Consider the following 23,540-nt stretch of genomic DNA (forward strand, 5'->3'; position numbering starts at 1 on the left):
GGGTTCCTAATACAGCATGTTTGGTTTCTTCTTCTTTTTGTTTACACCCGTCACTTTTCCTCTGTTTGACTCTGCTTGGTTTCAAACACCTCAGCTATTATTTCGAAGAGGGGGTGACTTTCGATCAGAAGTAAGTGTCTGTCCCCTACAGTCCATTCAAAAAGCTTTAGTGTTCCTGCCCCCCAACTTCTAACAGCTGTGTTCGTGTATGCCTTGTGCTGCATCTAAGCAAAAAAAGTGACAGCACAAGTGCACCCTTGAAATATTTGAGTGTACATTTCTGTGTCCGATTCCTATCCACTCTGTGAAAGTCATGCTTTGTTGTTTGGTTTACTCGGCCTCCACTCCCCAAAGTTGTCCTCAGAATTTAGCATTTTAAATGTACCTGACTTAAAGTGATTGTTCTACACAACACACTGAATTCATCACTGGCAGTCAATCATGTTTTCCTACATTTTGTCCCACCCGCTCTTCCCCCTCTCAGCCTGGCGAGAGAGATCAAGATTTAACAGAGGTTGCATCCAAAGCATTAGCACCTCAACACCAGCCCCAGCCATCAAGAGGGACGTCTGCCCAGTTCCCTCACATGGTGTCCAGGCGAGCTCTCAGAGACTTTGTGGGCTTGGAGAACTGTGAGAAGGCCACACGTGATGCCATGCTCAACTTCAGCTTCTACCTGACCATTGGCGACATGGACGAAGCATTCAAGTCTATCAAGCTCATCAAGAGGTAAGGAGTTATTGTGTGTGAACCTATGTGCAACGAAAAGGGAATGTGCAGGATGGCATGCTTGCTATGCTGTGAGCTCAGCCCCCTGTTTCTTTTTCTGTGTCTCCCAGCAGTCTTTGCCACAGGGGCTTTAGTTCAAAGGGATAGCTTTGTTGCTTCAGCCTTGACTCTACCCTGAATACTCTACAATGATTTGCAGTGGGAGAAATGTTTCTGAGTACCTTTGAGTTAGGCTGAGAAAAGGCGTTGTTGCTACTTTTCACCCCTCATTTCATTCAGCACCCTTTGCTGTCAAGGTCAGCATAAAGGAAAGCTACCACAATAGACTTTTAACCTCAACTTTGATACGTTTGACAGGTAACTAAGGCAATGCACATAGCCTGTCTTGTTGCTTTCTTTCAAGTATTGTCTTATCCCTAAGCAATATAAAAAAAAGAGGAAGCACTTGACGGGTCGGTGAAAAGAAAATCCACACCACATTATTAATCTGTCAAAAGGTTGATACAGTATGAGACAAAGAAGAAGACATATTCTTTCAATCCTCAAGAGGAAATCCTGTTTTTACACTCTGTTGTTGAGAATACAACACACACACACACACACACACACACACACACACACACACACACACACACACACACACACACACACACACACACACACACACACACACACACACACTGGGAATATACATGCATGCGCAAACAGGAATCTTTAGACATGTTGTAAGGGGGAGATGCCCTAAGGGGGAGATGCTCCTTCAGCAGCTGAGTGTTCAGTGCCTTGCTCAAGGGCACTGTGGCAGTGCCCAGAAAGTGAACTGGCACCCTTTTAGCTACCAGCCAAATTTCCATACTGGGACCTCAACAGGTGATCAACCTGTTCCCAAGCACAGTCTCCAGAGACTGAGCCACTGCAGCCCCTAAATATGATTACACAGATGCAAATACATAGATTACATTGAATGATCAATGACTTCATTTATCTGGTTCAAAAACAACATTTCAAAAAACTGTATTTTTGCATTTAAAAGGACTTACGGGGAGCATTTGCCAGTTATTGATTGGGTCAGATCATAACCAGGAGACCAGTTTATAAGGAGGTATTGTATGATGGTAAGTTGTCAGAAAGGTCTGTATGAGGCACACAACAGAAACTAAAGCCTGTCACATCCAAGCGTTAGGGCCTGTGTCCACTAAAGTAAATTGTTCTCTAAAAAAATCAAGTCAGATTAGTTTAACCTTGATTTTTGTTGTTGACAAAGTTTATGTCCAAAGTCCCGTCCCGTCTTGTTTTTGATTGGTCACTCAGTGAGAAGCAACACTGTAAAAAGAGTAAAAGAGAAACTGCTTAAAGCATTTAAAACAATAAAACAATTAAAATCAGTAAAACAAATAAAATAAAATAAAATAAAAATAGTGAATAAAAGAAAACCATGAATAAAAGTACATTAAATATAAATGTAACATCGTGGCTAAAACAATATTACAGGAAGGCCTTTCGATATAAATATGTTTTCAGCTGTGATTTAAAAGGAGATACTGATGCAGCTTGCCTGAGATCCTCAGGCAGGTCGTTCCACAGTCGTGGAGCCTGCACAGCAAACACTCGGTCACCTTTAGATTTCAACTTTGTGACAGGACCTTTAAGGAGGTTCCTGCCTGAGGATCTGATGCTGCGCCCGAGCTGGTAGGGTGACAGCAAATCACAGATTTATTCAGGGGCCATGCCGTGAAGTGCTTTAAAAGTGATAAGTAAAACCTTACAATCTATTCTAAAAGCAATGGGCAGCCAGTGTAGGGTCATTAAAACAGGAGTAATGTGCTCTCTCTTCTTGGTTTTAGATAAAAGTCTTGCTGCTGAGTTTTGTACCAATTGTAATCTATTGATCAATTTTTGAGTTAAACCTGTTAAAGTACTTGTCAATAGTAAGTATATTACTTACTTATTAGTTAGGTCAGCTTGGCTCCTTTGTTGCTGGAGAACCAGCATGTTTGCCAAAAAATGTAAACCTAAATGCTATTGTCGGAGTAAGTGTAGGCTCTATTTGGATTTATTTTCTTAGTACTCTAGCTGCCATAAGAAAGCCTGTTTTTTTTTTTCAATGGATGGGACACATACGTGTTACTCAGGATAAATCACTGAAAATTAAAAAAAGCGCACATGTACATCAAAAATAGTGTTTCAGTCAGTGTTAGTGTCAGTGTCTTAAAAATAGCTAATTCTGGTAAAGTTGACCCAGCCTGCAGTGGTTGACGGCCTAGCTTCCCTGCTGACTCACTGGGTGGTCAACAAAGGGGTCAAGCTGTCCAGGATCCCTTGTGGCTAACACTTACAATTGACAAGTGCCTCATACAAGCCAACCTCGAAAAAACAGACTATCCCTTTAATTCAGGACAGACAAGACAGTCTCAGTGCCTTTTTTCAACTGGACAAATGTTAACTCTATGCATAAATATCCAGATTAGCATGTGTAGTGACAGTAAAGTAATATAGGAGATGTGAGTTTACCATACAATGATGCCACAGTCACATTAGATCAGAGCATGTCTTTCAGAACTTTAAACACAGGACATGATTAAGGACTTTTCTGTGTCTGTGCTCAGGGAAGGAACTCGATGTGTATATATGTGACTGTTTCTGTTAGTCTGCGGGTGTGTTCAGAGGGGATGTACTTTTCTAAACACAGTACGACACACACACACACACACACACACACACACACACACACACACACACACACACACACACACACACACACACACACACACACACACACATAAAGTCTGACTGCCAGTTTAGGCCAAAAGGAGTGCCTTTTCCATTCTTGCAAACATTGAATCAGGTCACCTAAAGGATGTGAGTGTTTTTGTGAATGTGTGTGCGTGTGTGTGTCTTGGGGAAACCTACTATATGTGTGATTTCAGCAAAGATCTGATTTTATCTTCCGCAGAATACGTGATTCAGAGCACTCAGTGTGTGTTCTGCTGTGGTGCTTGCTTTCGCACGTACAAACATTATGTGAATGTGAAAATAGTTCAAAAACAAACATGTGGCAAAAAAGCATATCCTACCAGCCGGATATTCCTCAGAGTTTAATAGGCATGATGACAGCTTTACTAAGTTCCTCATTGATGGCTATTTTTACTGCTGCTTCTTTTTTTTCTCCCAAAGAGATCTGTATTGTGTTTGATTCCCGCATATCTCCACCCACAGGAATGGGCATTTCCTGCAGCAGTAACCTGTACCTTTCCTTAATTTATTTCCTCAGTACATGTATTTGGGATGGTATGAAACAATATCTGGGAGGACACATCCATTTTGAGCATATACATGTACCCGGATGCTGTTGAAAAAAATTCTGCAAGTTTATATTCACTTTATTTATGCAGACATCCTCAGTGTGAAACTCCCTGTGACACCCGAAGCCGCCTGTCAGATACAGGTTGGAATGTCTTTCTTCAGTGCAGTCTGTGCTACTTCCTCTCATTCATGTTGTCCTTGACTTCAATTGACATGCTGCTGGGTTATCTACCCTCATGAATACAAGTCTTCTCAAACTGTCCACCTGCCACTGCGTTTGCTATTTAGAAGCCAAACTCCGTCTTTCCATTAGGACAACCTGAGGAAGTGTTCTAGGGGTGAAGCAGAGACTGATGGATGGTGTTGAAGTCCTCATTATTGGCTGTGGTTCATGAGACACTCCCATGCTCTCAGTATATGCCATCTGTCAATGGAAAGTATGTCAGTTGTACATGAAACTACCAGTGAACCCGCTGATAATGAGACTTGGGAAGAGTGTTTTAGAAATAGAGATAGAGGAAAATAGAGGAAATAGAGGGTTAAAGAGAATTCATAAAGTACAAATCGTTTGAATTCAAAGCTTAAGTACACAGCAATTAAAACTGCATACAGAACATGAAGAACCTTTCAGAAACCCTCACCAAGTTCTGTTTGGAAGACATTTTTTTCTTTCTGATACTGACTGATTGAAGATGGGGCCACCATATTTGGAGTGCTGAGCCTGACTAACTTCAAGCTACTGTAGGAAGCGGCAAAGAAATAGAGTTGAGGCCATAGTCCCACCACTGGCCAAACAACTACAGCACCGCTGCCTGTCAATTAGGGCTGGGCAATAATTCGATAACGATAATTATCGAGATATAATTTTTCTCAATATTAATATAACAAATGTTCGATAAAAATTCGATATAACTAAACCTGTAATTACACCCCCCAACCACTGGGACGGAAGGGGGGCGCTAATGAGCCTTAAACGCTAGTTGCCACCCAACGTTAGGCAGAAGAAGCAGACAACATTGAACAGCCAATCGTGTTGCATGGTGACAGGTAGGCGGGGCTTAAAGACGTTAGGAGCAGAATATAAACACAGCTGAAATGAGCGCCAGCAGCACGGAAGAAAACTCAAAACCTACCAGCTCAAAGCAGAGTCGTTAGTCTGACACTGTGCTGACTCTGCCTTTACATTTAAATGAAATAATAATGAAATATTTTATTGAGATAATTATCGATATAGACTGATATGAAATATTTTATCGTGATAACATAATTTTCAATATCGCCCAGCTCTACTGTCAATGATATCAGTCACACTCCAAATTATGCCCAACTAAAAGCCTATAATAAAATAAAATGAGTCATAAAATAAATTCTCCCTTCTTAAACTTCTCTAGAGAGTTTTCATAAATAGAAAAGATAGGTATATAGACCAAAACGGTTGGCACTAAACGTGTTTAATTCTGCTGAAAATCGGATTTCAATATGGGCTCTAATTGGGATTCCTTGACTTTTGTAGCCAGCCTCAAGTGGACACCTGCAGTTTTTTTCACATCTGCGTCAGCTTCAATTCTCAACACCCGAGGTTGCTGTATTTTCATAAGTGATTCTTGATTTTTAATATCACAGAAGAAGTCCTGGATAGTTAACCTTCTTCCTTCACCAACTTGGCTGCAAAATGCACATTAAATCCAAAATTATACAATCGGTGTAATAGGGGCGCTGGTGGCCTAGCGGTCTAAGCGCCCCACATTCAGAGGCTAGAGTCCTCTAAGTCCTATAGGTTTGCCGGTTCTGCTCTCGACTACCCATTTTGCCTGTCTCTCTTCAGCTGCCCTATCATATAGGCAAAGCAGCCCCCCAAAAAACACAACTTAAAATTGGTGTAATAGATGTCTATGTGGTTCATTTGTTGTAATATTGGACACAAAAACAGCAGCAAAAACAACAAGCACCGTGTCTGAATATTTGCTCAATAAAACATTTATTGAATTTATATGACATATTATTATTCTCTTTTTATTATGCCCCTATGTTTGGCAGTGTGGAACAACCACAAATAGCACAGAGCTTTTTACATAATATGATATGGTCATAATAATACTACTACCAATAATACTACTTTTCTTTATAAAAATATTAATTTAAGTATACATTTTGTACCAAAAGCAAGCAGAGTTCCCCATAGAGAGCGTCGTTAACGGTGAACGTAAATATTGAAATGTGAAGGTCAATTCAAAATGCACTACATCGGTGAAATATTTGTCACCTTCAAATTAAACAGAGAATCAACTGTATGAATTGGCAGGCCATTTTATTTTTATGTATTTATTACCACATCAATATTTTCTCAAAATATCACCTCTTAATGGCACTTTTAAATTTTGTCCCTGATCTTGGTACATAAGTCCTGAAAATGTAACGCCTTCACTTTCCCCTCGATAGTTTACCTTCTTACTTGTTGCATATGTCTTTAACACTAACATGTATTAAATTGTGAGGTATTCTGGTATTGCATTTGAAACATTTTATAATTTCCAATTTGTAATTCTGCAGGAGGAAATTTAATAAGTGCACATTCAGCAAGATAGGTCAAGTTCCAGCTTGATCTTTTCATTCAAGGTGTGTTTCATGGACAGGCTCAGTCCATCTTCAATATTTAGATAGCAGTCATCTCACCCAAACATGAGTAAATAAAACATCATACAGTTTTGAGTATGTGTGTGTTTTAAGGGCTGCTTTATACAAAGAATCTATTTAAATTGTGCACCAAGCAGCAAAATAATTTTATAGCTGGTTTACAGTGGATCAAGTTGTGAAATGTAGAGTTTTACAGTTGCAGGTCCATGTTAGCCCTCCAACTGTTGAGCATCAAGGAATGTCCTTTTAATCAACAGTCACATGATGTCTGATACTCTTCATTTTCCTGTGAAGTCAACATGGAGACTCCACATAGTCATTGTCTAATCGTGGGTGGAAAGGCGAAGTCAGTGAGCGACTGATGATTATAACCCCAGGTGGGAGGCAGTCATCACGGCGGTGTAAAATATTCCAGATAAGCATGGCTGCAGCTAACGTGGCTAGCAGGCAGGCAGCTATGTCCAAGTAGCAGGAGTAGGAGAGCTGCGTGTAGGGCCCGATTCTGTAGAAGGTCACAAGTCCAATCACCAGAACAAAACCTGTACAAGAGCACAAAGAGAACATTTGTGAATCGGATAAATCAGACAGGAGTCTGTCTCACATAGGGTTGCAAAAGGGTGGACATTTTTCTGTAAATGTCCATGGGAGGTTAAGCTGTGGAATTCTGGAAATATTCTAAATTGGAAACTTTCAATGGGAATTTATGAGAAATAACAGGGAATTGAGGGTAATTTAATGGTAAGGTATCATATCCAAGCATAAATATTTGTTTTGTTATAAGCAGACATCCATCCAATAATACAATTAAAACAGATTTATTTGTATGTAGAACTTAATCAAGTGTTAATTGTATTGAACAATCAATTCTTTCATTGAAGAACAAAACATGAATGTTAAGTCAAATTTTACTCATCCCCCCGACCCAACCCATCAAAAATGAACAAAAATGCAATCCCAACAAAGTTCCATTCAAAATGTTAAATGAAAAGAGCTGCTCTCCCTCCAAAGAAGTCCCATTCAAAATGTTAAATAAAAACTGCATGTAGGGGGTGTGGTCTCAATAGTCCTGCAGTAAGCAGTGCTCTTTGTGCATGTGATTTAGGAACAGCATAGATATTTAACTGTACTTGCATGAAATCTGGTTATTTTAGTCAGGATTTTGCTAAAATATATTTTCCCCAACTTTATATCAGTTCCCTATTAAGAGCCAACCTTCAATTTAGTAAATTCCTGGTTTATTCCCATCCATTCCCATAAATTCCCATTAATTCCCATGGAAATTTTACAACTGTGAAAATTCTTGGAATTTTGCAACCCTAGTCTCACAATGTCATTGCTAATGACAGGGCACATATTTTTTTTTCTTAGAACTCAGATTAGCATTAGCATGCTAACATTTGCCAAATAGCACTACACAGAAAGTGTGATTTGTGGCTAATACTAAATGTGACATGACAAATTTCATGACAATCATTTTGATAGCTGTCTTAGTGTCTGTAGGATTCATCCTCAGAGGATCACAAACATGTTTGTCAATGTCACTGTTATAGATCTTAAAGTAGAAGTGGACCACCTGGGACTGAGAGTTTAAACTTCTGTACATGCTGTGAGTTTCAGTGTGGCTAAAAACTGATCATGTAAAGGAAATGTTCTTCCAGCACTCTTGAAAGTTTACTTTTCATTCATATTTTAGTGTTCCTTTGACATTCAGAGAGCCACAGTTTACCAAAATGTGTTTCACTTTTTAAAATCTCATCACCTTTAGACATCCATCCCTGAGGCCTTGTACTTTACAGTTCAGCAGGAGCTCCACGTGGGGCCTTTGAAATTGAAAATCTGTTTCCTCTTAGGAAGAACTTCAGAGATCTTAAGATCAAAGTTCCCAGAGCTTAAAAATATCAGAGCATGGACAAGTTTCGGAAAAGCCTTTGAGATGTCTTATCTCTTGATTTTTTTTTTATTCAGAGCAGTGTAATGCACGCAATAAGGAACTCATGTTTGCATGTGAAGGTAGGAAGCCCCAGCTTTTAAATTCATGCTGTTTCTTTGATCTTGAGTTTGTTTTATCGGCTTTCTCTGCAATGGAAAGCTACTATTACAGCTTGCAATCAATGCTATGCAAGATTCCTGCTGATGATATTTCATTTAACACACTCAAAACTTACACAATATCTAAAAACTTGCCCCATCAACACAGTTGTGTATACACAAGAACAAAAAATAACTCCTTGAACTAAGAATGATGTTCTTCAGGATATGAATCAGTGTATTTCCTGAAGTAGTTAGCAGCACCAAAGAGGGATTTTATTTGAATTTCTCCCTTGACTTCTAGAGTAATATTTTGTCATTGTTTGAAATGAGGATGTGAGTAACTTTTTCTGTGTATCATCGCGTGTCTGTACCCGTAAGAATGCAACTAGTGCTCCAGCTCTTCATGTTGAACCTGCCTGGCTCCTGACCCAAGAAAATGAATAATCTCCTGTCCAGGTTCCAGCCTGGGTGGGCTGTGTGAACCTTTTTTTTTGGCACACACTTATCTCTCAAAACTTCCTTCCCCTTCTTCCTCTTTCCATCCTTCCTTCCTTCCCCACTCTCCACACCCTTAGCTTGGAGGTTAATATATTTGCTGGACATTTGACATGATCTGTCGCAGAGAATATCCAAACAAGTCTTATCTTGAGGCCAGGTCTTGGAAAGTCATTTAGCTGGCTTGTTCTTGGTTTCTTTTTATGGAGGACATGAATGATTGAGCGATTGACCTGCCTGGATGTCTTACTCAAACCTTTATCACTCCCTTTTTTTTACCAGGAATCTCCTTACACTACTTGAAAAAGTATAACTCCTTCCTGTAAGCTAGATTTATGGGATCTGAATTGGGTCCCACAGATGGAATTCTTTAAAATATAAAGGCATGATAAACAGTGTCTCTGATAGACATGACCTGCAGTCATGACTTTTGACACCTTAAAGCTGTCTCCATTCAGAAAACACATTCCAGAGATCTCCAAGCTTAAAATGACCAATATTGTGCTTTCAGCTTGGATCTGCCAAGACTGCTGAGATATCGCTGAATGGAACCAGATATTGTTTTTCCACAGTCTGCTTGTAATAGCTGAGCTTTTTGGCACATCTGAAAGTGAAAACATTCCAGAGAAAAGATGTGCAAAAACACCTCCATTCATTCAGAGATTAAACCCATTCACTGACTGGGTATGGGGAAGGTTATGAAGGAATAGGGAAAAGATGAAGGAATGGTAAAAGCCTTAATGACTATCTGGATAGTATGGCCTTTCTTTTCTAGTAATAATTCAGCAAAATAACACTGACATTTTTGTACACTACCAGTCAAAAGTTTGGACACACCTTCTAATTCAATGGTTTTTGTTTATTTTAATTATTTTCAACATTGTATTTTAATACTGAAGACATCAAAACTATGTAGTAATCTGGTTTGGCCATAATATGGATTACAACAGTAGTCAAATAGGGATATCCATTGTGTACTAACCCTACCTCTGATGGTCTCAAACACGTTAAGAAAGCAAGTCATTGTACAAATTAACTCATGACAAGGCTCATGTTAATTAGAATCCATTCCTGGTGACCACTTCATGAAGCAGACTGAGAGAATACCAAGAGTGTGCAAAGCTGTCATGAAGGAAAAAGGGGGCTACTTTACAGAATCTAAAATATAAAACATATTCTGGTTTGTTTAACTCTTTTTTGTTCATTAAATAATTCCATATATTGTTTCATAGTTTTGATGTCTTTGGTATTAATCTACAGGGTTTCAAATAATTAAAATAAATACAAACCCTTGAATGAGAAGGTGTTTCCAAACTTTTGACTGGTAGTGTATATTTGCAGCCTTTATTTTCATATTTCTGTTTTCAAAAAATAATCATTGTCCAAAACAGGACTTCTCATTTCAGGCTTCATCAAACAACCAGACTAAAACTTCCAGAATATTATTTTATTTCTTTTGTTGTTATTAGACAAAGTCACTTCATTGGTGGGTCTAACATACAGATCCAGACTGAACTGCAACAACAGTTTGATCAATTCATATGTAATTTGGTGCAGATACCCATGGTCCTCAAAGGATATTTCATTTAGCATCACCAAGTAGCGCTAGATGAAATGTCAGTGGGCTGTGGTAAGTAATCTATCGCAGAGATGCCAACACAAAACAGTTGGTAAAACCCTCTGCTTCTCCTCATCCTCCTAATCATCCTATCTGACAGAAATAACATTCGTAGGCATAGCTAGTGCAACCCAGTGCAGGACATTAGTTCTATTCTATTCTGTTCTATTTTATTCTACTCTATTGTATTCTATTATGCTCTGCTCTACTCTACTCTTCTATTCTAAACTTGATAGACATTCATATTCCCTTGAGGATGTTTAAGAACTTAATCTAATAAAAGCACTTGGGGGAAAATGCATTTAAATCTGTTTAATGCTTGGGTATACTTTCAGGGCAGGGGACAAGGCTGTAGTTTATCAAATTGTATTAACTTTAACACATATTACAGGTGCAGTTTGTAGAAATGGGAATATTAGCGACATCTAGCAGTCAGATTCTAAAATGAACACCTCTGTTCCTAACCCTTCACATCATCTGAGCGACGGTGGTCGGTGAGGACCAGAATCTCCCTCGAAAATGGCAATTATTTATCTGACAATGTGTCCTGTTACTGTCAGGCAAAAGACTAAAAGACGATCATTAAACGTTATAAGCCGTTGGTGTAACCGTCTACTCTGGGAGCAGGCTGCACAAACTGAAACAACATTTCTTTCCAATAACAATACAATTTCAAACAAATAAATGTCTGTTCTGAGCTGCTGTAGAAACATGATGGCGGTTCATGATGGCAGCCTCCATGAGGAGACCTGCTCCTTATGTAAACATACATACTTATTCTAAGTTTTAAAAAATAAAGCTATAGTTTTATATAGGTTATTATACACTCATTTTAACACACTTATAAATATTACATCCCATTTCCACCAAATCTGTTCTGCCAAATGCTGCTAATTTCTACACACTGCACCTGTAAGATGGTAACAGGTTGCTATTCTTAGTGGTCGACTTATTGAGAAATTTCTTGCGGTTTTAAAACTTTAACTTAAATTTTCTAAAGCATAGATGAATCATGTGACCTTAAAGACAAAGAAAAAACCCTAGAGAAATTCCATTTCCGTTAAGATCAGCTTTACCAGTAAAGGGCATCCTGAACAGCTAAAGACTTGGACAGAAGCAAGTAAAAGAAAAGAGTTGCATGTAAGGGAAACGTGTTTTGCTTTTTTCCCAAAGTGAGAAATATATTGTAACTATTGACATTCATAGTCTCAAAGTCCAAACATATTAGGTGCATTTCGACCAAGACTTCCGGGGTCTTTTAGCCCCCAGAACTACTTTCCCTGGAACTAAAAGGTTCATGTGCCCCCATTGTTGTCTGCGTTTCGACCGTGGGCTGAAGTCCCGCGTAGATTGTGCAAATTAGGCCAGTGACATATGGAGGAAAAAAATTATATTAAATAATATTTTGAAATCATAATAAAAAACTAAACTAGTATGCATTCCCAGGAACTCCCTCTGTGTTCCAACAACTGTGTAAACTCCACAAACACTGTTACGTTCAACCGAAAGTCCCAGGACCTTTGAAAAGTACTGCCCCCCAAGCAGGGGCTTTTCAGGGGGGAGATTATCTACCCCTGAACTAAATTTAGACCCTGGTTCCTCCGGTCGATACGCACGTAGTTCAGGGGTAAGGTCCCTAGTTTCGGGGTAAAGTTCCTGCAGTGGAAAAACGCCTATAGCCTCCTCTGCTTTCTATTTTGGGTCAGAAACGTCCTGAGACACTTGTCACGCTATCACTCAGCACCTTTGTTGCCCATTTTTCCAAAGAACTTTGCTATTATTACATGTCAAGGAAATAGGTGTGTGCTATTTTTACATTTTAGGCTTAGTCACTATTGTTACCAATGCAAACCATTGTGATGATAGTCTGTTAAATCATCATTGAACACATTATCAAAACATCTATATTTGTCTAACACACACGTTAGTGATATAATTTATGGGATGTGACGTCTGTTTACTTTGCCATTGTCTTTATTAATTAGGGTTTGGTGAGGTCACTTAAGTTTGATTGGTGGTGTGGTCTTATACTAGAGAATTCTCAAATGGTGGGTGGGTCTCATTCCCTTCACTGAAGCCTTGAGATAAAAGCCCTCATCCTTGATTCTTTCATTGCTGCTGCTGCTTTTGGACATTTTATAAACACACGCTTAAAAGCTAGACAGTTTTATCAGGACAGAGACAGTTCCCACCCTGCTGTCGTGTGTAACACAGGACACTTCTCTACCAAAACACACAATCACAACACATGTACTGACACACACAAAATCCCCCCTGCCACTGCACACACAAACACACAGTCCCTGTCGAAAACTATCTTTCCCGTCTGTTCCCCCTCCCCTCTTTTTCCTTCTTCAGCTCGGGGGTTTGCATAACAGGTAGTCACAGACATTTCCTCGTCCTGAGCAGGGATATCCTGGCGCCCGACAGTCGCTCCCTGGCGCGCAGCTCGGGCCCATAGATTCTGGACTAGGACTAAATTTAGACCCAGAGTAGACCCCCTCCAGGCTGCTCTACCACAATGATACCAAAAGACTCGGCCACCATTGCAAGACAACCCATCTCATCATGGCAGCTATGGTTAGGTTAGGATAAGGGAAAGGCCATTGCAACTTACTCCTAATGAGTCAGAGTGGGGTTGATGGATGGATACCCATTGTGGAAAGGTTTTATTCCCATGACTGCCACTCTCATTTCTAAGGATAGCACTCTGTCCTGGTAGCCTTACCCTCTTAGAGCCAGGCTAGTGTGTTTGGTTTATATGCTACTCGACTTGTAGCATTTTTGTAATCCCAAACCATGTTTATATTCAGACAGGTAGTTATAGTGCACTCTTTATTACATGATTTTGACCTTACATGTAGTAAAAATATTGTCTTGTCTCATGTCTTAGGTATTTGCTTTTAAATGTTTGTTTCCAGAGTTGTGAAATTAACCAGTCAATTTGCCAACAAGTGACTATACCAAGCGGCAACCTCCGGTCTCAAACTATGAATCCCATGAGGAAGTGTTATAAACTGCAGTTCATTGAGAATCCACTTGAGGCTGGCTGCAGAAACACCGGAAACCACATAGACACCAATTCAAAAAAGACGATCTTTGCAGCATTGATAAACATGTTTACAGCCTGGTTCAAAAAACAGCTTGGCTCTACTTAGCACACACTGTACGGGGGGGCAGAAAATATTAAGATTACGAGTTTTTGCCCAAATAAGGACATTACTGACTTGACTCCCAGACGGGAACACATAGCTGTTGGCTAAGAGGCTCAAACCCCACCTCTTTACGTCACACTCTGTCTGGTTGAGTTCCGCATTTTGGGTATGGCTGCTGCTGACGATTGGCCTCAAAACAGCGCTCAGGAACAGATGGGTGACGTTACGGATACGACGTCCATATTTTATATAGTGTATGCTTTATACCCCATTTCTGTCACTCAAGCAGAGAGCATGGAAAGTTTTTACCCTTGGACCATCTTTCCAAAGAAAAATAATCAAAAGTACATCCCTTTTGGTTGGAATAATACTGAGCACTTTCCCAAGATGCTTCCACATTTCTTTTTCTTAATGCATGAAAAAAGACAAACAGGAGTGGTACTCACTGGCTAGCTGGAAGAGTGCAGCAATGGCCTCCTCCCACCACTGGGATTCCTGTGTGATGAAGGGCAGCCCCATCAGGCCCAGAAGGAAGATCAGCTGACCGGCAGTCAGGGCCACCGTGGCCATCAGGTTACATGCTCGCATCATGTCAAACTGCACTTTAGGGATCACAAGAACAGTTGTGTCATTTTCTTCCTGTGATTTATACAATTGCTTTAAATGGATATGCAACACAGGTTAGCTTTACTCTTAGCTAGAGGCCCTGATCTTGAAAGGATGATCCTATGACGTGTCTGTATTGTGTAGTTAAACCTGAAACAAACGGTGGCAAGTTGGCATTGACTTGTTATCATGAATGGTGGAGCACTTGACTCTCCAACATAAGCAAGCAGTGCCGCCCATTGTACCCATTGAAGTTGGACACAGTCTGGACCTTTTCCCAGACTTATTCTTGAATGAAAATTCCTCAATGGAGCTCAATTTAGCAGCACACATACATCCATCATCGCACTGACTGCCTGAAAACTCTTCTAGATAGGGTTTATACTCAGACTAGGCCACCAAAAAGATGTATGTGCCTTTAAACAGATTATTGATATTCATGTGTGTAAGAAACTTTGTAAACCCTGCTGCTGCCTGTGTTGGCCGAGACACTCTTTTGAAATAGATTTTTAATGTCAGTGAGTTTTTTTCCTTGTTAAAAAAAGGTTAGATTAAATAAAAAACATGACTAGGTCATTGGCTAGCTGCCATACTTAACTTTGTAATTTATCCCTCCATTATTGACCTCAGGTATGTGACTAGACTTATAGATGTGCTAAATGTCAGTTTGACGTTTTGTTAGTTTTAGTCCAGTGACTTTGAAGTTTGGTCTAGAGCTTTAAACAGATGTTGATCCAAGAGTTGACTCATTTTTGCTTAACTGACTCAAACTAAATTTCTTCTGAATTTTTTTGGTTTTAAAAGGAATAAAAACTACAGTACACTCGCTCGGCCACCAGTCAACCAGTGTGATGAGAAACAGATTTGAAATCATGAAGTTAGCTGACATTTATTTCCTTCAGAATTTAAAATGGTTGTGCTGCATTTGAGAGCACAACAAGCATAAAAACAGAAAACTTACATTTGACAGTGCTGCGGGATTCTTGGTATCCTGCATACTCGGAGCCCCATCCCAGGTCCTCACACTGCTTCTGTGTCCCCTGCGCCCTTCTCCCAGCCTGGTAATCAGCTGCTCCACCAACTGGGCACATCCTCCATAGTCCCACGCTCCTCTTGCGTCCATCCTCCAGCGCCTGCAGTACCCAGCTGGGAGTGAAGGCTGCAACATTGTTTAAGACCAGGGACAGCAGGGCCACTGCCACCGCTGCCGCAACCAGCCTCTGCACGGCCATGCGGCGCCCAATGCCCGCCACTTCTCCTCCTCCCTGTTGTTCCTCCTCAGACCCCTGTTCCTCGGCACCAGCAGTGCTCTCAGCACCCTGGCTCCTCTCCACCTCCTCCTCCTCCACCACCACCACCACCACCACCTCCTCCTGCTCCTCCAGCTGTTAGCAAGAGTTGTCCTGTCTCACTCAGAGGTGGAATTGGCGAGAGTGTTGTCGTTTAGGCTTAGCTAAAGAACATCTCCATTCATCCTCCTTCAGGTGTTGGTTGTCGTTGCAGCAGATTCTCAGCCCTCCTCCTCAGACAGCACCTCGGGTACGCTGGGGTTGTTCCAAGTGGCACCTGGGTCCATTCCACTGGCTCTGACTGGCTGCAGCTTGACTCTGGGATCTCGCTCCTTCTTCCTTGATTCCCTTCTCCCGTTATCTTCTCCTCCTTTTGTACTACTCTGCACTGCTCTGACTTCTATTCGTGCAGCTGACTTTTCTGGGGATGCAGAAGATTGTTTTCATCTCTTCTCTTCTCTTTAGCCACCTCACGTTTCCTTTGGAGGAGATCAGATGTGAAGACTAGATCCTATGTTGCCCAGGCTGTCTCTCAAATAAAGTACCCCCCACTGCCTGACTGGAATCAGAAAACTTTAAACCACCTCCCTCTGCTTCTTTCTCTCTCCCTCACTCACTCACTCTGCAAATCTTCGAGGTCAGAGTTGAAATGTGGGGGAGCTGCTCTTCGTCAAAGTCCAAGACATTAGTTTGAAAACTGTAGCGAGCTTAAAACAGACAGCTCCTTCCTTCGTGAAAACTTTAAATGTGTGTGTGTCAGTGTGTTTGTGTAAGAGAATGTCCAAGAGACCCCCCTCTTGGACGTCACTGTTGTGTATTCTTTTGTCTGGAGCCCAGGGGGGCGTTCGCTAAAGTCCCCTCTCTTGTGTGCAACAAACATATTGGCTGCCATAGTCAGCCAGCCAGCAACAGGATGTGTTTCCTGATAGGAAAAGAGGATGGGAAGAGAGGCCAAATGTAGACCCGCTCCTTCTCTTGTCTTTCCTTTTCTGGCTCTCTAGATCTTGCCGCCCTGTGAGCAGCAAGCTCTACTTGTTCTAGCATTCAAAAATATTTCACTTCATTGTCTGGATTAGTTTTCTGTGACCATATAGAGTAAGAGAGTTCTGGCTGACAGTTACAGCCCTTGCTTTCTTTTTCTTGACTTGGTTGCCATGCCCCTCTCTTATAGCAGGGCCCCCAAAGATTTGGGGTATTTCCTGTTGCCTAACTTTAATAAACAGCTCACATCTGTATCAGCTAAAGCACAGGGAAGGGAGGGGACGCAAATAGAGACCAGATGGCTGCGGAATCTTAAATTTGGAATTGAAGCTGAGGGAAAGGGGAGTGAGGGGTTGATTTACGTCAGCAAGACAAAAGGAAAAATTGGAAAGGCAGAGAAGCATGCCTTTGCTTTGATTTAAAAGCCTGCACACATTCTTGTAAGGATATGCCTTTATTGATGTTTTGTGCACGGGGGCTTTTATGGACTTTGTTTTAATCCTGCTGAAAAGTAAAATAATTATATATTAAAACAGCTCTGTCCTTTGAAATGTCCAAAAATTTGCAAAACGGTTTGTGTCTGAAATAAAAAGCTAAACTAAACCTTAAATAAATGTACCTACATGTGCATAATCAACTTAACTGTTCAATAATACAACACCAGTGCAGTGAGCTACACCTTTCCCTTGTAAACAAGCAATTTCTCTTGTCTCTATAGCACAGCAGTTTGGGAAAACATGGCACGGATGTGTGTGAAAACCCGCCGGCTGGATGTGGCACGTGTGTGTCTGGGGAATATGGGAAATGCCAGGGCAGCAAAAGCACTGAAGGAGGCGGAGGCTGAGCCTGAGCCAGAGGCCCAAGTGGCAATGTTGGCCATTCAGCTCGGCATGCTGGTAAGATTCTTAAATATTCCTATGTATATATTCATATTTTTATTCAGAGACGGACAAGTCATGCATTGTAAGCATGCAATAGAGAAAGTATAAGAAGTTAGAAACAGTAAGGCCATCCCTCCAGTCCTAATCATAAAATACATTCAGATAATTTCATTCTGTAAGCCATATAAATATGTCTAAAACCATAGCCAAAGACAACGCCACATCCCATGACTACAAATAACATGCTCCTTTTTAAGTTGAAGCTTTGCCCGAAATGGGACTTTCCAAAAAGATTCATTCCATCATCTTTTCCTGTTCTCCAATAGGAAGATGCCGAAAAGTTGTACAAGAGCTGTCATCGCTATGACCTGCTGAACCGATTCTACCAGGCATCTGGCCAGTGGAAGCATGCTCTGGAAACTGCAGAAAACCAAGATCGCATCCATCTGCGCACTACCTACTACAATTACGCCAAATACCTGGAGTCCATGGGTGACAAGGCCCTTGCCCTCGCATAGTAAGACAGAATCTTTTGTGGTTCAGAGCTGATGTCTTTCTGTGTAGTGGCACAGACAAAAGTGGAAACATATAGTGATTGTCAACCCCTCTCTTTGCTTCTTTTTTCACAGTTATGAGAACTCAGACACACACAGGGTTGAGGTTCCCAGGATGCTTCAGGACGACACAGAATCTCTGGAGATCTATGTCAACAAAATGAAAGACAAGTAAGTCTTGTGTTTCTTGGGATGGTAAAAACTATACACGTGATTCCTGTACGACATACTTAGGAGAAAATGACCGGTGTAGAAATGATACTGATATCAATTATGAACGGGCAATACAGGGAAATTTCAGTTAGAATGAAAGAAAATGTTCACCATTTTCCACCTCTATGACTATCAGTGGTGGACTGTAACAAAGTAAATTTACTTGAGTATAGTACTTAAGTACATTTTTTGGTTATCTGTACTTTCCTTGAGTATTATTTTTTGGGGGGAACTTATTACTTTTACTCCACTACATTCAGAAGACAATTATTGTACTTTTTACTCCACTACATTTCTATGAGTGCTCTAGTTACTCACTACTTTTGCTTTGAAGTCAGCTCATGAATTTCCTTCTCTTTTCTGAAATCTGATCCCTAAGACAGTAAACTGTGTTTGTGTAGTTCTGTTTGTCTCAGTGGTTTAGTCATACCTGTATATCGTGCGACTCCACGGTTGAACGTGGAGCAAACACAGAGCAAATTTCCCTCAGATCAGGCAGTTCATGTAGAGGTGGTAATGATGTCTATAATTCTCCACCTGAGCACCCATGGTCATATCTTCAGCTTGTGTTAGAGGTTTTTGAAATGAAGACTGATACGTATCATTTGAAATGTTCTCCCTGTTTCCCACTCTGCCCAAACATACAAAAATTCACAGTCCAACCTGAGAAAGCGTGTTGAGCTACGTAACATTTGTTTCATTCCAGATGAACATTTCAAACTAAGTTGTCTGTGCTTGGAGTAACTTAGTTTCTGTTTTTATTCCATGGTATAGTTTCTAGAGATTTCAAGTAATGATTTCTAAATAAACAGAATGTAACAGAATGTACTTCTTTGTAGTCTTCAGTGCCAACATGCTTTGTGAAAATACAAAGTTTTGAGATTTTTTAAGAAGTACTTTGAATACTTAAGTATTTTTAAAAGCAAGTACTTCAGTACTTTAACTCAAGTAATAATCTTATTGAACAACTTTCACTTGTATTGGAGTAATATTTGACCAGGAAGATCTATACTTTGACTTAAGTAATGAAGCTGTGTACTTTGTCCACCTCTATGACTATGCAGAGGTGGAAAGGCTGTTTTCTTTAACTGATAACTTTATTACAGAATATTTGGTTAAATTCAATTATATATTCCTATAATCCATTCAGGAACATCTATAAATGGTGGGCGCAGTACCTGGAGAGCCAATTAGACATGGATTCAGCGCTGCTTTTCTATGAACGTGCCCAGGATTACCTCTCTTTGGTTCGAGTCTACTGCTACATGGAAAACATTCAGAAGGTAACTCAGCTTGTATAAGGCATTTAATATTGAAGTATACATATAACATTCAAACAAATGTTACATTTTTGTTTAAACATGTTTACTCTACTTGGCCTACAGTTATTTATTGCAGTGATTAATACACTAATAATAGTAAAATAAGTTGTTCATAAATGTGATTATGTTTTCATTTAATATAACAGGCATCTGAGATAGCCAATGACACAGGAGACAGGGCAGCATCTTACCACCTGGCTAGACACTACGAGGGACATGATGACATCAAACAGGCTGTACACTTCTACACACGAGCACAGGCATACAACAACGCCATTCGGCTTTGTAAGGTAAAGTTTCGACTATAAAATATTCTGTACAACATCCCTTAAAAACACACAAACATATCATGAAGACAGATGTTTACTCATCATGATACTATGGTATTCAATACCCTGCTCTCACATTTGTATTGTTCTTCAAAAGGAGAATGGTTTGGATGACCAGCTGATGAACTTGGCTCTGCTCAGTAACCCAGAGGACATGATGGAGGCTGCTTGTTACTACGAGGAGAAAGAGACTCACATGGACCGAGCTGTTGCCCTCTACCACAAGGTCCCTCTCAAATATCTGCTGTTTCTGGGCCACATTTATTCAGATTGATGCTTTCTAAGTACGGGCACAAGAGGGTGGTATTGCATCACACATTTAAACTGAGATTCTTTGCTCTTATCTCCTTTGTAGGCTGGTTATGTCTCCAAAGCTCTGGAGTTGGCCTTTGCCACGCAACAGTTCTCTGCACTTCAAGTGATCGCTGAGGATCTAAATGAAAACTCTGACCCGGCCCTCCTAGCACGCTGTTCTGACTTCTTCATCACTCATACCCAGTATGACAAGGCTGTGGAGTTACTGGTAGCAGCTAAGAAGGTACTAACTTCTTAAATCACCCAAACATGAGAACAAAAGCAGATATGTGCCGTACTAATGACTGTCATTTTTTGTGTATGAACAAAGTACCATCAGGCCCTGGAGGTGTGTGTGAGCCAGAACTTGACCATCACAGACGAGCTGGCAGAAAGGATGACTATCACAGATTCTAAAGATTTGTCTGAGGAGGCCAGGAAGGAGCTGCTGGAGAGGATAGCAGACTGCTGCATGCGTCAGGGCAATTATCACCTCGCCACTAAGAAATACACACATGCGGGAAACAGGCTCAAGGTAAACTGAAATGTGATATCATTGCTTGGAGTTATCTGAGTGAGAATTTGAGCATTAAACCATAAAAATATTTTTGAACAGGCCATGAGAGCACTCCTCAAGTCAGGAGACACAGACAAGATTGTGTACTTCGCCACCGTTTGCCGTCAGAAGGAGCTTTTCATCATGGCTGCCAACTACCTCCAGTCTCTGGACTGGCGGAAAAATCCAGAGATCTTAAAGACGATCATCGGTTTCTACACCAAAGGCAGGGCACCGGACCTGCTCGCTGGCTTCTATGAAGCCTGTGCTCAGGTAGAGCAATATTCCATTAAAAATATCAGTTAATTTACCTTTGCTTGTCACCAGTACTCGTTTGTTTATGAAATAGCTATAAAAAGGAAAGAAGAAATATGTTGTCATAAAAAGACACATTCTGTTTTTCTGTTGATGAAATGTGACCTCAGAATGAACATGTACATTTTAACTTGTTTTAAAGAAATAATTTGAAATGCTCTGTAATCAAGTCCTCTTGTGTTGACCGTGATGAAGGTGGAGATTGATGACTACCAGAACTATGAAAAGGCTCTGGATGCTTTGACTGAGGCATTCAAGTGCCTTTCAAAAGTAAAAGACTCTTCAGCAGGACAGCATGAAGTAAGACTTGCAGACCTGCAACATAAAATCACTCTAATCAAGAAGTTTGTCCATGCACGCAGGTAATAATCAAACTCATATTTATCCCTTTTTGTTGTTATAAAGTCCCTCCTGTGTAAGGGGTTTTGTCACTATTTGCCCTTTTAGATATCCTATTTTTAATATCCTCAGATTGTACGCAGAGGACGCTGGTGAGGCAGTCCGGCTATGTGAAGCCCTGCTGGAGGAGCCAGAGTTAGACCCTGCTGTCAGGGTTGGAGATGCATTTGGTTTCCTGGTGGATTACTACTGCAAGCAGGGCAACATCGAAATGGTGACTGCTCTCTGTTTAGCTTTTTCTGTTGTCATCTCATGATGTATTTTACTAAACTGAAAAGTCCATCTATTTCTTTTAAACCTTTCCTTCCCTTCTTCTTCAGGCCCACCGTAAGCTGGAGGAGCTCCAGAGACTTTTGCCATCGCAAAACGTCAAGTACTATATCAGCAAGGCCAGCCTGAAGGCCATTCAGAAGGACCTACCAATGGATCAAGGTGACAGCAACCACAATGTGAAGGAGGATGATGAAGTGGAAGAGGACTTACATTAATCATAAATAATTCCCTTTTTTTTATTTTGCTGAGCAGTATAATATATTTTCATATATTTCCATTCTTAATTTGTGTGCATGAAGAAACTTAGTTTGTCAAGCACATGGTTAACAAGAGCCTGCACTGAGCCTGCACACCAGGAATGACTGTGCAGTTGGTTCTGGGAAAAACAGCAACATGAGGTCTGTTGGGGTTACCAACTGAAGTTACATTGGAAAAATGAGCACAGTAATTGGTCGCAATAGAGGGCACTTTAATATCACACAATGAATGATCACTGTGAAACCACAACAGAAGATATTCTCAGAGAGAAAGCTACAAGACCACATGAGGTGATTGAAATTCTCCTACTTATCAACACAGTTAACCTTAGAGGATGTCTTCTACCTCTTACAAAAAGTAAACATATATATTCTGTGTGCAAATTTGTGTGACTGTGGACGAAGTGAAGAATATTAAACTTATTATAGAGCTTTGATATAAAATGCCGATGTCCATTTGGATTTACATAAAATTTGAATCTAAAACACAGATATTGCATTCAGATATACACTCAGATATAAAATAGAACAAAATAAAAGGACATAAGTAATCATTAACCTGCTTGACCTGTAGTGACAGTTAAAAGGAAGATTTGATGCACTTCTACCCTGGATTAATGTTCAGATTGATGAATGCAGATTTCTATTGCCTTTTTGCTAAGATTATATTTATCTTTTGGCTCTGAATGCGGTGTTTGTTACAGACCAATCCCCATAATCATGTGGTTTACATTTTGTACAATGTATTTTTATAATAAATTAATTAATTAATTGTAAGTATCCTCTCAGTGTCAAAAGTCCTACCTGTGTACAGCATTTTGCAGCTATTTTTGATAACTGAGTACGTTTTTACCTAGCACATGATCTTGTGAATTTATGTGTTCTACATTTCAATGAATTGTTTATACACATTGCAATAATACTATAATAAAATACTTCAATTTACATTTGTCTGTTTTAAACAGTTGTTGACCAAAGAATCAAATGGGTCCCACTTGTTCAATGTGTGTTCTTATCATAGACTGTATACCTTATTCAGTGGTGGACTGTAACAAAGTAAATTTACTTGAGTATAGTACTTAAGTAAATTTTTTGAGTATCTGTAATTTACTTGAGTTTTATTTTTTGGGGATACATATTACTTTTACTCCACTACATTCAGAAGAAAATTATTGTACTTTTTACTCCACTACATTTCTATGAGTGCTCTAGTTACTCACTACTTTTGCTTTGAAGTCAGCTCATGAATTTCCTTCTCTTTTCTGAAATCTGATCCCTAAAACAGAACAATGTGTTTGTGTAGTTC

The 23,540-nt window shown here is 40.1% G+C and overlaps 2 protein-coding genes across 3 annotated transcripts in view; one reads left to right on the forward strand and one right to left on the reverse strand.

Moving 5' to 3' along the window:
- The window catches only part of ift140 (intraflagellar transport 140 homolog (Chlamydomonas)), a 29,324-nt gene extending 6,313 nt beyond the window's left edge, over window positions 1–23,011 (forward strand). The window contains exons 18-30 of one of the 2 annotated variants that reach the window (XR_004634749.1): window positions 485–729; window positions 17,560–17,737; window positions 18,049–18,239; window positions 18,352–18,447; window positions 19,640–19,772; window positions 19,958–20,101; window positions 20,238–20,366; window positions 20,496–20,678; window positions 20,766–20,969; window positions 21,051–21,263; window positions 21,501–21,605; window positions 21,777–21,918; window positions 22,025–23,011. Coding sequence is in view for 1 of the 2 variants with exons in the window: in XM_034708278.1 (XP_034564169.1) it covers window positions 485–729; window positions 17,560–17,737; window positions 18,049–18,239; window positions 18,352–18,447; window positions 19,640–19,772; window positions 19,958–20,101; window positions 20,238–20,366; window positions 20,496–20,678; window positions 20,766–20,969; window positions 21,051–21,263; window positions 21,501–21,667; window positions 21,777–21,918; window positions 22,025–22,192 (2,193 nt within the window). In the remaining variant the exon portion in view is untranslated. Of the gene's footprint in view, window positions 1–484; window positions 730–17,559; window positions 17,738–18,048; window positions 18,240–18,351; window positions 18,448–19,639; window positions 19,773–19,957; window positions 20,102–20,237; window positions 20,367–20,495; window positions 20,679–20,765; window positions 20,970–21,050; window positions 21,264–21,500; window positions 21,668–21,776; window positions 21,919–22,024 lie in introns of both variants that reach the window. The other variant, XM_034708278.1, reaches the window with a different exon arrangement.
- tmem204 (transmembrane protein 204) lies at window positions 5,992–16,609 on the reverse strand. Its single transcript, XM_034708280.1, has 3 exons — window positions 15,533–16,609; window positions 14,412–14,567; window positions 5,992–7,205 (listed from the first exon to the last, which is right to left on the reverse strand). Exons 1-3 carry the CDS (start codon window positions 15,801–15,803, stop codon window positions 6,961–6,963), a joined length of 672 nt encoding a protein of 223 aa, XP_034564171.1. The 5' UTR covers window positions 15,804–16,609; the 3' UTR covers window positions 5,992–6,960.
- Window positions 23,012–23,540: the final 529 nt, after the last annotated feature.

This window comes from Notolabrus celidotus, chromosome 18 (genome assembly GCF_009762535.1).
Source record: "Notolabrus celidotus isolate fNotCel1 chromosome 18, fNotCel1.pri, whole genome shotgun sequence".
In the NCBI taxonomy this organism is placed as follows: Eukaryota; Metazoa; Chordata; class Actinopteri; order Labriformes; family Labridae; genus Notolabrus; species Notolabrus celidotus.